This window comes from Biomphalaria glabrata, chromosome 17 (assembly GCF_947242115.1).
Source record: "Biomphalaria glabrata chromosome 17, xgBioGlab47.1, whole genome shotgun sequence".
Taxonomy (NCBI): Eukaryota; Metazoa; Mollusca; class Gastropoda; family Planorbidae; genus Biomphalaria; species Biomphalaria glabrata.
This window is the reverse complement of record NC_074727.1, coordinates 28,503,845-28,522,011: the sequence shown is the minus strand read 5'-3', so window position 1 is coordinate 28,522,011 and position 18,167 is coordinate 28,503,845. Positions and strand designations below refer to the sequence as shown.

General features: G+C 35.0%; 2 protein-coding genes across 5 annotated transcripts in view; one reads left to right on the top strand and one right to left on the bottom strand.

The window, feature by feature from the left end:
* The window catches only part of LOC106050487 (uncharacterized), a 40,795-nt gene extending 28,124 nt beyond the window's left edge, over positions 1 to 12,671 (bottom strand). For both annotated transcript variants that reach the window (XM_056015920.1, XM_056015921.1), the window contains exons 1-3: positions 12,417 to 12,671; positions 5,951 to 6,141; positions 4,156 to 4,268 (exon numbers count right to left, since the gene is read on the bottom strand). In XM_056015920.1, the coding sequence (XP_055871895.1) occupies positions 4,156 to 4,268; positions 5,951 to 6,130 (293 nt within the window). In that variant the 5' untranslated portion in view covers positions 6,131 to 6,141; positions 12,417 to 12,671. The remainder of the gene's footprint in view (positions 1 to 4,155; positions 4,269 to 5,950; positions 6,142 to 12,416) is intronic.
* LOC106061945 (palmitoyltransferase ZDHHC15A-like) lies at positions 12,646 to 18,127 on the top strand. 3 transcript variants are annotated; one of them, XM_056015922.1, is made up of 2 exons: positions 12,646 to 12,740; positions 13,380 to 18,127. In XM_056015922.1, the coding sequence occupies exon 2, from the start codon at positions 14,472 to 14,474 to the stop codon at positions 15,570 to 15,572; it is 1,101 nt and encodes a 366-aa protein (XP_055871897.1). In that variant the 5' UTR covers positions 12,646 to 12,740; positions 13,380 to 14,471; the 3' UTR covers positions 15,573 to 18,127. The 3 variants fall into 3 exon arrangements, with proteins under 3 accessions (XP_055871897.1, XP_055871899.1, XP_055871898.1); XM_056015924.1 differs by lacking the exon at positions 12,646 to 12,740 and adding an exon at positions 12,754 to 12,808; XM_056015923.1 differs by lacking the exon at positions 12,646 to 12,740 and adding an exon at positions 12,768 to 13,191.
* Positions 18,128 to 18,167: the final 40 nt, after the last annotated feature.

Below are 18,167 nucleotides of genomic sequence, written 5' to 3'. Positions count from 1 at the left end.
TGTGAATAACAATTATACTTTAATATTTAATAAAGCACACAATTATAACAACTCTCAAGAAATGTTACTTTATACACAAGAAGAATATATACACAAACACCTGTCCAAGAAGCAACAGTCCAACCTTCCTGGACTGGGGAAAAGACCTCACTAGCTGACACATTCTCTCCCACATTCAAAGAAGACTAAACCATTCCGTTTTGTAACAAGTGCAAGACAATTCACATTCATAACCTGGGGGGTACATAAACAATGGATATAACTATCATACCAAAATATCAAAGTAACATATTCACTCTCGCCATATCTCCCCCTGACAAGGTGTGGTATTTGAGAAAGGTGAGGCAGAGCTGGCATCCAATACAATTGTAACAGCTAGGGCATGCTATAATTGTCACAGAATAAACACCTCCGCATAAAAGCCTGTGTGACAACACAGGATACATGTATGAGGGAGGTAGTACTCAATACTTGTGTGAAAAGAGATGACATCTGAGCTGTATATAACAAAAGTAGCACCTAAGATATGTGCAGCAGAATCAGCAACCAAAACCACTGCAGTAGAAATAGACCACTGTGGTGAGCAGGGGTGGACTGGCTATATGGGCAAACGGACAAATGCCCAGTGGGCCGGTACCAAATGGGCCGGTCTGGTTCGGCCAAAGAAAAAAAATTCAATGCAGACAACTTTAAAAAAAAAAGTGACAGCAGCAAGACACAAAGACCCAAACAAGTTTTCTTGTTTTTTTTTTTTTTAAATTCTTATTACAATTAATTTTGTTTAAAATTCAACTAGAATATCAACAACAAAAAAAAACACTATACACTGTACGTATTATCATTTGCAAAATGTTAGACCATACTTTCTGCAATGCACGAGCGGCATTGACTACTTTGATGTCTTCGAGGTTGTGTTTGGCCTATTCATTTTGCTGGTCAGCATGGGCCTTTGATGGCACTCCCATTTTGTTTTGCTCCTTCCCTCCCCCGTCTTTTAATGGTTCCAATAAAATTTAACCAAAAAGAGGGATGAGAGAGGTTAAGTTAGAAAACATAGATATAACGCAGCAAAAAAAAAAAAATTTAGGCGCGACAATTAGCTCTTTAACAATACTTAATATAAATTAACTTTAACACATACACGCAGCCGCGAAATTGCAAACCACCCAACTTATTCACAGCTCAATACGGGTATAAAGCTCTACTTTCTGCGATTTGAAAAGAAAAAATGGGTTTCTTTTTGTTTATTTTTAATAGCCTATATCTAAAAATACTACAATTAAGGCTTACAAAAAAATTATTTAATTAAAAAATAAATCTAGATCTAAATCAATTTTTATACTATTAAAATTAATGGCAAACTTATGCTTAGTAATAATAATAAGGCTAGTCTTCGAGTCTGAAGATTAGTGAGGAATGCAGTTTTTCCCGTGGCTGCGCAGCCCCAGCTGAGACTTACATATTTTGCCACATCCAGGTCAAACATAACCATTGTCCGCAGGTGGTCGATTTAGATTTTCTTTTCGCCGTCTGCGTTTGTCCTCAGCAGCAGATTTTCTATTGGTCTCAAATATGTATCCCGTGGCCTTCGTGACTGACCTCCAGCTGTCTCGTTCTGAGGCTGCATGCAACCAGGTGCTCTCATCTATGTCAGCCAAGGAAAGCTGGTCTTTGAAGCGTTTCCGTGGGGTGCCTTTGTTACGTCGACCACCTTTAGCTCACCAAAAAAAAAGACTGCCTTTGGCATACGTTCTTCTCCCATACGGGATACATGCCCTACCCAGCGTAACTGTCGGACCAATAGAAGTCGCTCTAATACTGTCCATACCGGCGTTCGCAAGGACTTCGCTGTTTGTAGTGCGGTCCTGCCACCGTATGTCCATGATAGAGCGCAAGCATCTTTGGTGGAAGCGCTCAAGAGGTTTTAGATGTTTCCTGTACAGTGTCCATGTCTCAGAGCCATACAGAAGGGTTGAGAGAACCACCGCCTGGTAGACACTGATTTTTGTAGTCAGGCGGAGCGATCTGTTCCGCCAAACTCTCGCCTGAAGGCGTCCAAAAGCGCTACTGGCCCCGGTCAGACGGTTATCAACTTCCCTTGAAAGTGAGGCGTCATTTGACACTATACTACCTAGATATGTGAAGTGGTCTACCACATTAAGGGGCTGTCCGTTTACGGTAATCCTTGGGGCTAAGTATGTTTTATTAGGTGACTTTTGGAACATGACTTCTGTTTTCCCGAGGTTTATAAATAGACCAAACGAGGCGGCAGCATATGCAAATTCATTTACCGCGTTCTGGAGATCATGTTCCTTGTGAGCTAGCAGGGCACAATCACAGGCATAGAGAAGCTCCGTTATGACCATCTCGTTGTTTTTGTATGGGATAGTAGACGTCGAAGATTGAACATATTGCCGTCAGAACGAAAACCGGATGTAGATGCCTTCATGCAATCACTGCCTCATTTGACCCAGCATTATGCCAAAGAAGATAGCGAATAGAGTAGGAGCAAGTACACAGCCCTGCTTCACGCCATTTTCTATTGGGAAGTGATCAGACAGGTCACCATTGTGTCTAATCTGGCCTTTTCGTCCCAAGTGAAACTGCTTAGGAATGGATAGGAAAGTAGGTGGGCATCCCAGCCTGGCCAAAATCTTCCACAAACCATAACGACTGACCATGTCGAAAGACTTGGTGAGGTCCACAAAGGCAGCGTACAGGTTTAGGTTCTGCTCTTTGCATTTTCCTTGTAGTTGTCGCAGAACAAATATCATGTCAGATATACCTCGAATCTACCGGCTCAGATAAGACCTCCTCCACTAAAGAGTGGGTTAGTCGGTCGAGCAACTTAGTATGAAGTCATTAATGATGAAAATTATTACAATAATTTATATAAAGCTGTCACATCTTATATTTAATGAAAGGAGATTTATATTTTAAATAATGGGTCATGGTTTATTCCTATACAAATCGCGTTTTTGAGAATGTACTAGGAGGAAGCAAGAGCTTTTCACATTAAGTAAGTGCCTCTCTAACCCTTCTAATATCTCTTATCTTATAATGGAATGGGTTGCCTGAGTCAGCCAGGAAAACCAATGATTTAGCATATTTTAAGTCACAGATCAACATACATGACTAGATTGACACATGAAATGCGTAATACTTGATAATCTTATTTTTTGAAGAAACGTCTGTAATTTATAAGTAATACCAAAAAGCTTCAAACTCATTAAGCTGCTATTGCATTGTTTATTGTTTTCAGACTACATACATGTATAAATAGAATACATTATGTAATTCTATGAATGCATACATCCAGTTTTCGATGTGTTACCAAACTTTATGTATTTTGTAGATAATTAGGCTTACACCTATAATATAACACATGGGCGTAGCCGGGAGGGGAGGGTCTTCAAACCATCACTTGCCTCAGACCCATTGTCTGAAAGGGAAACTTTACTTACTGCCCCAGTGCAGCCAACTTAAGCAAACTAGTCACCAAATTTCACGAGCGTAGCCAAAAGGGGTTTTGTGGTTACCCTCCCCCTTCAATACAAAAACTAAAGCATTTTACCATTTTCTACCAGTCGCTGGACTCCATTGAATAGAAGATTTGGTTTATGATTTCTTTTAGTGGTAGAGTAGCAGGCTAATTGCACTGTAGATACCTCAGAATATGCATTTTTAAAGCTTAAAATAACGCACTAAGGTGAGCTCACAGCGCTCCCCCGGACTCCCTAACTGCCCTTTGGCGGTGTGTAACGTCTTTCCACTACTTATAGGAAGAGAGTATTCTAGGGTAGAAAAAAACGTTTGAAAGAATGACAGATTAATTACATATACACATATAAATTTCGGAGTGGGGTAAAAAAAAACTTCACCGAAAATATATGACATGCTATCTGTGGGCCAGTTTATATGGTAATGCCCGGGCCGATTTTGATACCCTGTCCGCCCCTGGTGGTGAGAGCTACTCAAACATTGTAAACATCAACCTGAATACTTTTCTGAAGTCATGAGTGAACTTGTACAAATGTTGTGTGAATAAATTAAAAGGAATTTAAAAAAAAAAGATTTCTTTCAACAAACTGGTATTTTTTGACAATACTTTTTAGAACAAAAAATAAATAACTTTACAAGACAACAAAATCTTACATTCGTTTGGACATAATGAACTTGTCTGCAGGATCAAGACCTATGGTGACTTTATGTTGACGTTCAAGAAAATTTGGCTCACTCCTAGACAAAGTGCCTTTGCCAAAGAAACCCTGAAAGACATAATAATTGTGTGTGACTTCGTATAAATGTGCATGAGCTACGTACTAAAAACCAAAAAGACAATAAAAACCTTCACATTTTATATGCCCATCAATACACACAGTGTATCAGAAGATGCAATAAAAATACACCAAGGAATAAACAAAAGCATTTGATGAGATATGCAGGATTTGTTATTATGTAAAAGTAAAATATCCCTTTCAGACCTTGCGATGTATAGGGCAGATGATATAATGGTCATCTGTTTCACTGGCTGATGGTTACTAATGTCAGGTACTTTTTATGTATACCCAAGAGTTGCAATAACATGGAGGCCAATACAAGGAAAGCACAAAACAGGGATGTCCTCGTATTACTTGGCGCCACACCTTCATGAAGGACCTCAGAACAGTGTACACCAGGTGGGAGGAGGCTTCAGACATTGCGAACGACAGATCTTTATGGAGACAGCTTGCTGCCCAATGCGTAAATAAAAGCAAATAAAAACCACAAAAAAAACACAACAAATAATTAAATGGCAATTAAATGTTTAAATAAATGTAGTCACTTCAAAAGAAAAGTAAGTATGAAATTCCAAAAATTAAAAAGCAAATAAAAACCTCAACAGCTAGTAATTAAACAGCAAAAAGAAACAACAATAACCAAAAAAAAAAAAAAAACAAAACAAAAAAAAAAAAGCCAGAAATTGAGCAGTACAAAAAAACAGCAATTACCAAAAATTGAAATGAAAACTAAAACAGGCAGAAAATGAACAGCAACTACAACCAAAAATTAAAAAGCAAAAGAAATTCAAGAAGAAACACAAGAACCAGAAATTGAAAAACAACAAAAAGAAAATTAAATAGCAAAATAAATAATTAACTTTCCAAAAATGAAAATCAAACAAAAACAACTGGAACCAAAAATGAAAGATAAAAAAAAAACAACCCACACAAGTATAAATTGAAAAGCTAATAGTAGCAAGATAGAAAATTAAACAACAAATAAAAACCACAACAGGCAGAAAATGAACAGCAAAAAAAACAATAAAAACTAAAAGTTTAAAAGCAAATAAAACCCAGAACAGGCTGAAAATAAGACGCAAATATTAAGAACTTCAATCTAAAATTAAATAGCTAAATAAAAAAAAGATCAACCAAATGTTAAACAGTAGTAATAATTATAAAAAGCATGTAAAATTAAAACTAATTATAAAATACCAAAGATTAAACAGCAAACAAAAAAAAAACAAAAGACAAAAAAAAAAAAAACCACAGAATCCATAAAAAAGCCACTCACAAAAGATAAAGAAACAACTAAAAACAAACCAAAACATCAACAACAAAAACTTACTGTTCTTTAAACAAAAGAAAATATCATATGCTGAAGATGTTCTATATTAATAAATTATTCAAGTAACTTACAAATTAAATTACTACATCTAGTCAAAATAAATAAATATTTATTTCATTAAGATTGAGAAATTGTGTGCGTTGAGAATTAGTGTGCATATGGCGTACAAAAATTATATTCCTTTTATTTTGGATGCTATGAAAGTATTTATTGAGTGGTGTCTCTCCAACCTTTGAAATACCTTTATGTAAGAAACACAGAGTGACTAATGTTACTGTTTAATCAACAACCATAAACAACCATAATATAAAATGAATGAATAAAATAATTCAGAACTGACCATTTTGTATAGAAAATCCATATCTCCAGATCTACTGACCACAAGTGAAGCACCATCAAGTGTTCCAGTAAAGTATCTCCATGAGCTGCTGCTTAGATTCTGCATTAATGAAAGGGATACAGGCAACTCTGTCACTGTCCCTCTCTTTTTTCTGTAAGAGTTCTTTTGTGTGTGCTGCATTCTGAATGAAACTGTCACATAGAGAGACAAGTGTGTGATTGAAACTGTCACATAGAGACAAGTGTGTGATTGAAACTGTCACATAGAGACAAGTGTGTGATTGAAATTGTCACATAGAGACAAGTGTGTGATTGAAACTGTCACATAGAGACAAGTTAGGGATTGAAACTGTCACATAGAGAGACAAGTGAGGGATTGAAACTGTCACATAGAGACAAGTGTATGATTAGTTTTCAAATGTATACCTGTCCAAACTTACAAAAAAATATACAAAAGTAAAGAAAAAATACTTTGTTCTAATGTTAGTTCAAATTTAAACTTGTATTTATTTCAATTTGATCAGGCAAAAAAGATCATACTATGATTTTTTCAATGCAAGTTCTCAAAATGGCTGTCAATGCTCTCACTAAAATAAACCTAATATTTACAAACCTTTCACATGAAGTTTTTTAAACAAAATTTTTTTTTTATTGCACATGCTCTCATCATCCATTACAAATAACTCCAAGAGTATAGGAAATGCTTACTGACAAGTTTCTATACATAAAATATTTTCATATCTATCTATCTAACTATCTATATCTATCTATATATCTATATATATTGCCTTGAACACTTTTAAATTCATCAATAAACCAACCCACATGACAACACTATTGACATAATTTTCTAGCCCTCTATAAGCCCCTATATTTTGGTCTTTTCCATCCTTCAATCCAATCCAAGCCCTATTATGGTGTGTGCACAAGCACTTCTTAGGCCCATCAGTTGTAGCCTTCCATCTCCTTGCCCTTTAAAGCCCCCTCTCCCCCCACATATATAAATTTTTTTCAAATGAAATGTCCCTCTCCGCAGTACAGTTTGAAAGAGGAAGCATCACTATTGCCAACTCAATCCACTCTTACATGCATATATTTATTTTTAGTTTGTCAGTCATGGATCTAGATCTAGAGAGGCACCTTGTTTAGAATAACAATCTTCACAAACCTTTAAACACGCCTAAAAAAACATACACACACTCACACTTTTAATAGGCCCTTATATTCACTGTGAAAATTGTAGGACTTTATTTTTTGCTTCAGAATAGAGGTATTAGTTTATTAGGGTTGATCTATCAAGATCTAGTCATTTTAAAATTGTTCCACACATTATCATGAACTCTATTCCTGAAATGGAGAGAAAGAAAGTTCACCAAAAAGTGTTCATAAGTGCTTTTTTTTGTTCATAAGTGCTTTTTTTTGTTTTCATAAGTGCTTTTTTTGTTTTATATGTGCTTAAGCAGAAGGAATTATTGTTTTGTACTTAAGACATAAAAATGTCAGCTGTCAGTTGGTAGAAATTGCAAATAAAAAAATCATTTTTGGTAAATTTAGCCACTGCGGTTTCTATCTTGAAAATGGCTTAGTTGTCCTAGGCTTCAATTAAGAAAGAAAAGGTTAAATTTTTTCGCGATATATTGTCAATGGCAAGTGGGAGAATTAGAGATTATAATTATGAGTTAGTTGGAAGGACCAAAAATTGTATATAGTCACACTTTTACTTATTTCCCCCCCCCCCCCCCCCCCCCCCGAGCAAAAAAGTTAATATTACACATAGAATTTTCATCGGTTTCACAATTCAAATTCAAAATACTCTTATGTCGCTTTTTGATCAGAAACATCCCTCAAACACAATTGCTTTCACATATTTCTGCCCTTTTTATTACAATGACAACTCCCTTACTTTTTTTTAGCTTCACCATACATTTTTTAGCTTTTGAATTCTAGATTTGGTAACTTTGACATTTTTTTTTTTTGCATTCTTGAAATATGGGCAATGTGAGGTATTAAATATCACAACGATTTCTTTGGATCAGTTTCAGGCATAGAGGGAAAATATGTCTACAAAAGCAAGTTTTGCACCAAGGAATCCTATTCAAATTTATGCACACAGAGTTTAAAAATGGAAGAATTAATCTCGTATTTTCAGTTTATCTGCATTAAAAAACATTGGATCAAAATTGTGAATAAAAAAATGTTTAGATTCTAGTAAATTTAACTCCTGCAGTTTCGATCATGAAAATATCTAAGTAAAAAATCCAAGGCAAGTGATAGCAGGTTAATTTTATATCATTTTTGTTCAAAGCCAGTGAGAGAATTAATGACTAAGGTGACTAGACATCCTGATTTAAGCATAACAGTCCCGCTTTGGACTGTCTGTCACGCTTTTCATAAAATGTCTGAGCGGGGCAGCAAATGTCCTGCTTTCATTAAAAAAAATGTTGATCAATGTCATGCTTTTATATCAAATTCATTCTTAATCTTTTGACTAATAACTTTAAAGTACCATATTGTGTCATTTTCTTCTTGATCCTTATTCCATTTCACTGCTTAGCTGGTTAAGTTAAAGTTAAAGGCATGGGTAGTGCTTTTATTTACAGCATCCTGTCCTCTTAAAAACTGATGTCAGCACCTTTTCTTTCGACTTTTGGCGTATTGTCATTCTGCATGTATCTTGATTCTGTCTATTTATTCCAGCATACAGTATGCCTTCGCTTGGCTTTTCTTTCTGTCCAAGTTGATGATAGGGTAGTAAATGTCATAGACAAAATGATCATCAAAGTTAAAAGCTAATGCCGGTTTGGGTTTATAAAGATGGTAAGAAAAATCACCAGCCATAGTGGAGTGCAATGTTAGAAAGGTTGATCACAGTTTTGTCGCATATGTGAATTAAGCCAAACATCTGAATGCAAAATCTTAATTTTCAATTCAAATCTCCTAGTAAGCCTCCATACTTCAACATTGAAATTTGTTATTTATATAGATCAATTTGCAGCCGCCAAAGGTTGTCAAGGACACGACCAGTTCAAGACAGCAAGAGAATTTTCCCAGTACTAAACATAACTGTCAAATCATCTTGCTGAAACCTAAGTTGTTTTTTTTTCTTACTTTACAAAAATATTGCAAAATCTTGATTCAGTTCACTTAAGCTAAGGCAGATATTTTGGTTCAGACCGATCAGTTTTAAAAGTTCAGATTCATTTCCCATCTCTAATCTATACTTGACTATAATCGATAAGTAGTATATATATATATACACTTTTGTAATCCAGGAGGCTGATGGTTTTCGCCTCCTCATGTGGCTAGTGAGACCCATGTGAGCCCCGGAATGTTTGGCTACACATTGGGTTATTCCAGCTGAAGTTAGTAGTGTCATTGGCCTTGCTTTTCTTCTGCTAGCACTGTTATCTTTTCCTAAGCAATTTGTGTGCCAGATTTCACAGGATGACGCCATGATGCTCTGTCATATGCTTCTGTCTCCCAGGTAGCTGGGTCAATGCTGAACACTTTCAGAGAAGTTTTGAGGGTGTCCCTAAAATGTTTTCTTTGTCCATCTTGTGAACGCTTTCCTTCCCTTAGTTGGCCATACAGAAGTTGTTTAGGGATAAGGCGGTCTTCCATTCTGCAGATGTGTCCTGCCCATCGCAGCTGGGACTGCATCAGGATTGTGTGAATGCTTTGCAGACCCGCTCTTCCAAGGACTTCAGCATCTGACATTCAGTATTTTTCTTAGACAGGTCATGTGGAAGTGGTTCAGTTTTTTTTACATGTTTTCAGTACACTGTCTATGTTTCTGAGGCATAGAGCAATGAAGGGAGGATGACAGCTTAATAGACCCCTAGCTTTGTGTTTGTGGTGATACCTCATCTGTTCGACATTTTAAGACAGTCTGCCAAAGAATGCACTGGCCTTAGTGATACGCAGGCTGATTTCCTTATAGATCTTTCCGTTTCTGGAGAGTGTGCTGCCAAAATAGGTGTATCTATCCACTGCATTTTCACCCAGAGGCGGTTCAAAGCAAAATAAAAAATAAAAACAGCAGTAATCAGGGACCTGCTATTTACTGACGACTGTGCCCTAAAAGCCTGCTTTGAAAATGATCTGCAGAGCATCGTCAGTGACTTTTCAAGAGCATGTTCAGACTTTGGCCTAAATATAAACACAAAAAAGACTGAAGTCTTATATTTGCCTGCTCCAGGTAAAGCCTACTCGGACCCAAGCATCAAGATAAATGGACATATATATGATATTTTAAAAAGTAGTATATAATAAGTATAATTAATACAAATACTATTACTAGATCTAGATTAGATATCTAGAGTCTACATTTCAACAATGATAGATCTGCACTCTAGTTGAAATTCTAGTCTAATGATTTAAATCATAATCTAAATCTAATCTCAATTACCAAACAGTAGATCTAGACATATAGATATAAATATATCATGGGTGTAGCCAGGGGGGTGGGTGGGAGGGGGTTCAACCCCCCCCCCCACCCCACGTATGGGGGGACACACTTATGTGACTGATTTTTTGCTTTGATTTTCTTTATTTTAGCTGAGATTTTAATACTAAACCATCACTTCCCCAGCGCAGCCAAGGGGATTTTGAGTTTAAAACCCCTACCAGGGGAGTTTGAAGTTAAATTCCGCTCTTCTATAAAAAAAAAACAAACAAAAAATAATGCAAACAACAATCCCCAAATTCCAATAGCATAGCTAAGGAAGATTTTGATTTTAAACCACCCTCCGAAATTTACTATAAAACCCCCTCTTCAATATAAAAAAGCAAACTACACACTCCAAATTTTATGAGTGTAGCCAAAGGGGTTTTGAGTTAACCCCCCCCCCCCCCCCCTTCCTTTTTCAGTGGGGTTTGAAGCTAAAAAAAATACCTCTTTAATATAAAAAAAAAAGCGAATTACACACTAAAAATCTTTGAGCATATATATAACCAAAGGTGTTTTTTTTTAGTTTAAAGCCCCCTTCAGCTGAATTTGAAGCGAAAAAATACCTCTTCAATATTAAAAAAAGTAAATTACACACTAAAATTGTTTGAGCTTAGCAAAGCCAAAGGGGAGTTTTGAATTTAAACCCCCCTCCTCCAGATGGCTTTTTTTTTTAGTTTGAAACCACTCCAGATGTTTTTTAGTTTAAAATCCCCTACAGAGAGTTTTGAGGTTGAAAACTCCCTCTTCAATATTATTCTAAAGCAAACTACACTCACCAAATTCTATGAGCGTAGCTAAATGGGGTTATGAATTTGTTAAAAAAAACTCCAGAGATTGTTTTAGTTTAAAACACCACAACAGATGATTTTAATGATAAAACTTCCATTTTGGATATAAAATCTAAAGCAAACTACAGTCACCTAATTCCTAGAGCGTAGCCAAGAAAGGTTACAAAATTTCTAACAGTGGCTGGACTCCATTAATAAAATGCAGTAGATAGTCATATGCCAAAATTTAATTGAAAAAGACTAAATGTAGCTCAACAAAGATGGCTAAGACGGATTATTTTAGGAGTCAGTTTTAAAGATCGGGTCTCAATCAAGAAAATGCTATGCCGAACTGGGAGTCGACCCCTTGGTAAGGTTGTGACAGAGTGTCACATGAGGTTTGCTGGACATGTACTCCGACAAAATGAATTACGCATAATAAGAGTTGCAATGACATTACGAGGAAATCGCAAACAGGAACATCCTAGTATACTTCACGCCACACTTTCAAAGAGGTCCTCAGAGCAGGTGGGAAGAGGCTTCAGACATTGCCAGTGACGGATTTTTGTGGAAACAGCTTGACGCCCAAATGAGCCGAACGGCGCATGAGGATTTAAGTCAGTAAGAATAGCACAGGTTTTGAAATTAAACTTTTTAATAGCAGAATAATGCACTGTAGATACCTCAGAATATGCATTTTTTAGGCTTTCACTACCGGAAATAGTGCTTGTCGGCGTGTTAGTGACAGTCTAGACTCTAGTCTAGTCTTACTAATTACTTAGTTAGACCTATCTAGACTAAATCTGTATTAGTATAGTATAGAAATTATAGTATATATTTAATTATAATAATAATAATAATATATGTAGACAGATCTATTCATTCTAGTTATTGTAGAATGTAGTAATGTAGAGCTACTAGTGACTAGTCACTCATAGTCATAGACTATACTAATATGACATAGTCATAGAGTATAGAGGGATAGTATAGACTAGGTGACTAGATCTAGAGTCTAGTATTGTAATTATTAAATTAAGATTAACTTCCTAAGTCTAAGACTAAGACTACTAGAGTAACTAGATTGCTAGATCTAGATGAACTAGATCTAGATCTAAACTAAGTCTAAGTGTAACTAAGAGTCTAGAATAGATTAGTCTAGGACTAGAGCTAGAGCACTAGGCTAGGCACTAGTCTAGGGTCATCTAAACTAATTCTATCTATATAGATGTATCTAGATATAGATCTAATACCTCTTACTCTTTCTAAATCTAGCAATAAAAAAGTAGATCTCAGATCTATTCTAGATCTAGATGTAGTATTTTCTAGTCTAGATCTACTATTAGTCTATTAGTATATCTAGATCTAGATTAGATCTCAACTTGCTGATTTGGAGCTTGTTCAAATCGTGATCTAGAATCTGGGTATTATAAAATACATAGAATCTTGTTAATCTTGTTTCGAAATAACCCAAAGTTTTAATCTAAGTACAGTCGAAAGAGTCAAAATGGATCGCCGCTAATACATAGATTCTATATCTAGAATCTATCTATATATTTATAGATCTAGATCTATTTGTAAGCCTCGCGTTGAGACTAATCTTGTTTTTACTTGTATCTAGATCTAGAATAGATTAAAGATCTAGGTAGATTTGATAGATCTAGAAATATCTTGATCTAGAGATCTATAATTTATATAGTCTAGTATAGACTATAGTGTCACTATACTAGTCTATATATAGGCGTAGCCAGGATTTTTTTTCGGGGGGAGGGGATTTTTTCTCACTCCCCTCCCCCACCCCTCGAAAAAAAATATTTATAAGTATTTATGTGTGTGTGTGTGTGTGTATACATAATCTTTATTACATTCTGACCCTTCATTCTTTCGGAAGATGCTTATTGTGCCTTGGCCTTAGAATAGGTTCTTCCTTTTTTAAAAAAAAATCCTGGAGTTAGTGGAAAAAGTGTAGATTCTCCGCCATTGCCTAGGAGCTCCCCCAGCACGGGCCGCCGCCAACCATTATTTTTGGTATTGAAAGCCAACAAAAAGCATATTCTGACTAGCTATAGACTATAGAGCTGGATTTAGTATATATTATAGTATAGATAGACTATATATTTAGATTTTAGATCTAACTCTAACTACCTTGCCTTAGGCTTAGGGCTAGGCCCTCGTTTTTTAGACTCTTCGACTTGACTTAGGTCTTATTGTTTCAGATTACATCTATACTAGATCTAAGCTAGTTGTCACAGCAGTCTACCTCGATTCAAGCAAGGCCGGCAAGGGCAGAGAAGCAATCAGCACACAGGTGACACGATATAGACAAACGATACACCAGCCAGCAGCGCAGTAATTTGAATAATTCAGCTGGATTTGGATGCATCCGTCCATTCAACATTCACATTGTATTATCAATCTACGTCTCTGTCTCGAGACAAAAGGAGCCATCTATAATTATATAGACATTAATAGATTATATAGATCTAGACTAAATATCTATTCTGTTACTATCTAGACTAAGTCACAAAGTCACTAATCTAGAGAATATAGAAAAATATAGATCTAGATCTTGATTGAAATGATTGTTTCTTGATTTATTAGTAGATCTAAATCTAGAGACAAAAGAATTTAGACAATCTAATTCTAATCTATATTAGCTAGATCATAGCTCACTAAGCCCAAGCTGTCCAAGCTCATATATGTATCTCAGTATTTGATTCTGATATATATAATAATAAGACTGAAGACAAGTGAAAAGAAAGATCTAGGTCAAGATTTTACACCTCTCCAACTATCTACAATTTTGCTGACCTGATTTGCTTGTGATTTTGTCTTTTAGTCAAGCCCAAGCTAGATCTATTAGACACTAGCTAGACACTATCATATAATATAGAGTCTAATATTCATAGTAGTAGTTGATGATCATATAATATATTTTATATAACATAGCCTTAGGCCTATGCGCCGTCTCTAGTATCTCTAGAAGCTATGACTTTTACTTAACACAACACATCAAGTCAAAAGACCTGGACCTAGAAACTAGTAGGTTAGATTTTAGAGTATTATAATCTACCCTTGGTCTATCAACAATCACCTTATTAAGAGTTGAACATTATAGCTCTAGACTAGATTATTAATATTATATATATATTAATTTAAACTTAGATCTAGATTCACTAGTGACTAGATGAAGTAGATCTTTTTTTTTTTAATCCATTAGATGACATTTAACTGAAAGTTTTACAGTACATTATTATTATCGATTTAGTACTCTAGTCTATATTATTCTGAATCTAGTATAACAGTGTATGTTGAATAACCAAGATAAAATGGCCACAAGTTTAAAATGGAAACTTCGAGCAATTAGTATTTTTTGTCAAGTCTATGTCTTCCTGTTTTGCATTTTGACACTCTTAAATTTATTTTATGTAACTATTCCTACAATTTGTTCCTCGGATAGTTCATCCTGGCTTCTGAAAACTGTTGCTTTGTGTGTAATAGGCAACACACTAAGTAATTACATATGCTTAAGATACACAGCCTATGTATCAACTATTTACTTGAAACAGCTCAGAAGATCTAAAGTACATACAGACCAGTATACTATGGGCACACTAAATAGATCAAGTAATGATCTCGATGTGAAGGCTGCTAAGAGTCAACAAGATCTTTCGTTCTTTGTCCATTTAACAAATTCTTTGCCACCATCAACACCAATAAATAACAATGATCTAGAGACAATTAGCTCTTATAAATATCAAAGCTCTGAATCCATTTTCTTCTTGGATACCAGCAAGAACTGGGATAAAAGAACGCCACGATTACTAGAGGACTGGCATATGTGCAGTGATTGTAAAATGTTGTCTCCACCTCGAGCCAGACATTGTCACTTGTGTCATGTCTGTGTTCTCAAAAGAGATCACCATTGTTTTTTTTCCAATTGCTGTGTAGGTTTTCACAATCAAAGATACTTCATTTTCTTTTGTTTCTATGCAGCTTTGGGTACATTACTTAACACCATAGCCACATTTTATTATCTGGATCAACATTATAGCCAGCTTCAAACTTGGGGCTATTTAGCTTATACACCACCAGTATTATTGTATTTCTGGATAAATAACTCTGTGAACAATGCTCTCCTTACCTTGTTAGCATTCCAGTATTTCAGTACCATAACTACATTGGCTTGTTTCTACTACTTTGTAACTCAATTCTTTTTGGCTTGCGCAGGGATGACTATGCATGAATATGCCAAAAACATCAATGAATACAGAGGAACTATATGGTCAAATCTTTATTCCGTTTTTGGAAAATACTGGTTAATAAATGTGTTTATTCCAATGCCAAGTCTAGGCTACACCAGTGACGGCATCAGCTGGGACAGATTTTTTAATACAAAGGTTTTGTGATTACATGTATATATATTGAATCTATGTTCCTAATACAGTATGTAATTTTTTTTTTCAAACTCAATTTTTTTTTACACAACTTATATCAACTCTGTCTGTCTGTCTGTGGTAACATGCTATTTTCCCCACACCCAATCTCAGATCAAGTTGAAATTTCTTCGCACAATTATTCCTTGTAACGAATACCTGACAAAACAAAAAAAAACATTTAACCAATTAGTTAATTAACTATTGGTACCGGTAATTAAATTAATTATTTTGTTTTGTATCAAACTAGGAAAGAAAATATACTTGACAGATGTTGTGAAATCAGTCCCCTTTATACTTAGGGGATAAAGTACCCATTTAAAATTTTGAAACTAACAATAGATAACTATAAAACCCTCAATTTTTTAAGCACTTTGCTGGCATAGTGGTTAGTGTATTGGCCTGAGAGGCTTGAGCCTTTGAGTTTAATTCAAGTAGTACAACTTTCAAAAATATTTTTGATATAGTTCACCCAGGTACCCCCTGTTTTGCCCCCTCCCATTTCCCAACTAGTACAGACAAGTGATAGAATTATTAGCGCATCGAGAAACACAAAAGCATGAAATTGTGCTAAAGAAAAACTATTGTTAAAAATATTTCTAACTGTGCTGATTTATTATTGTTAGCCTAGACCTATTATATGACTGATCCAAACTAATTGATACAATTACAGTTAATATAAGCTTTGTTTTGCTTTTGTAAAGTATTTTTTATATTTTTACAATGCTTATATCCACTCACTCTGTCTGTCTGTTAAAAAGTTTGTACACATTATTTCTCCCACACCCAATTTAGGATCAAGCTGAAATTTTGCACAATTTTTTTCTTTTACCTGACAACACAAGAATCAATTTAAAAAAATTAGTTAATTTAAATTAACTATAGGTGATTAATTATTTGTTTGTTATCTTGAACAACGGAAAGAAATCATACTTGACAGATGTGGTATAAGTTTTCAGACTGATCCAAACTAATTGATACAATTAGACATAATATAAGCATTTTTTTTTTCAAAAGTACTTTTTATGTTGTTTTTTTTTTTACACTTGTCTGGTAAAAAGTTTGTACACATTATGTCTCCAACACTAATTCTCAGATCAAGTTTAAACTTGCACTAGACATGAATCAATTAAATAAAAAAAAAAGCAATTATTAAATTTAATATTGGAAGTTCATTATTTTGTTTGATACCAACAAGGGAAATTAATCCTTCAGTATTTACAAATATGTAAGGTTTGGTCTATTTAAATAGTTGTACTTTCTATTTCTCCCACACCTCTTCCTCGGAACAGGTTGAAACTAGATCGCACTTGCCGTCAGGGCTGGTCCTACAGGTTGCGGGACCCTATGCAAAACGGATTGATCGGGGCCTTATTTGCGTTGAAATAAAGATAATAAGTGAAAATTAAGATTTTGTATCAGAAAATAAATTCGTCTTTGCATTTTTTTATTTATAGTTTACTAAGTACATAATCACTGTTAAATTAACTTTACAGTAGATAGTAGTTTTCCAACAAAAAGCTGATAAACATTCAGATCTGCCTTTTAGATTTACTATCGACTAGCAAAATATCGTTGTTTTTTTTTCGAAGAGGTCGCGTAGATTTAGATCTATATTTGTATGCCAGTGACATTTAAAGTAAATTAAATATTTGAACTTCTTGTTTTGGTAAAAATTCGGCTTATTATTACATTTTTATTAAATGAAAGCTGACAAAGCTGTATGGTTGTTTTTTTTAATCGTGAGTAGGATTGGCATTTTCCATATTGAATGACACCCCGAAATGACAATTTTGTCTGTTTTAAGGAGATTTGCATCAGTTTTCAGAAGATTTTAATAATTTCAGGAGATTTTCATGACTTTTTCTTATATTTTATAATTTCAGGAGAATTCCAGGAACCCTTTAATAAGTTAAAATGGTTTAATGTAATAATTTATACCTAGAATTTGCATCGCGCGGGGCCTATAAAAGTACGGGGTCCACTGCTGCCGCATAGGCTGCCAGTTGCCTAAGACCGGCCCTGCTTGCCGTTCCTTTGCATCGCGCGGGGCCTATAAAAGTACGGGGTCACTGCTGCCGCATAGGCTGCCAGTTGCCTAAGACCGGCCCTGCTTGCCGTTCCTTTGGATACATCAGCTGCATGAAAAAGGAGGAGGGGGGGGGGGACTCCTGTGTGGGCGACATTGCTCTGACCATGAGATGATCCATAGTCTCTTCGGGATTGAAGGGGAGGCCATATATTGGTAATAATTTTGTTTGCTATTGAATAAGGGAAATAACTTCTACATTATTGAGATATATTGTTGTATGTGCAGACTTTAAAGGATGTTTTAATATTTTGCTTGATCTTGTTTATTATTGTTTAATGTTTTCTTTGAAGTATTTTTTTTTGTTCACATTTTTCTTGTTTACTCATAGTTTGATAATTGACAAGAATGTGAAGATTTGCTCAAAAATTTAAGACTTTACAATCTAAGTGTGTAACTTAAAGAGAGATGTAATTCAAATAAAAACATCTAAATGATTTGTTACCCTTTTTGTTTTCAATCCATTTTTTTTTGTTATT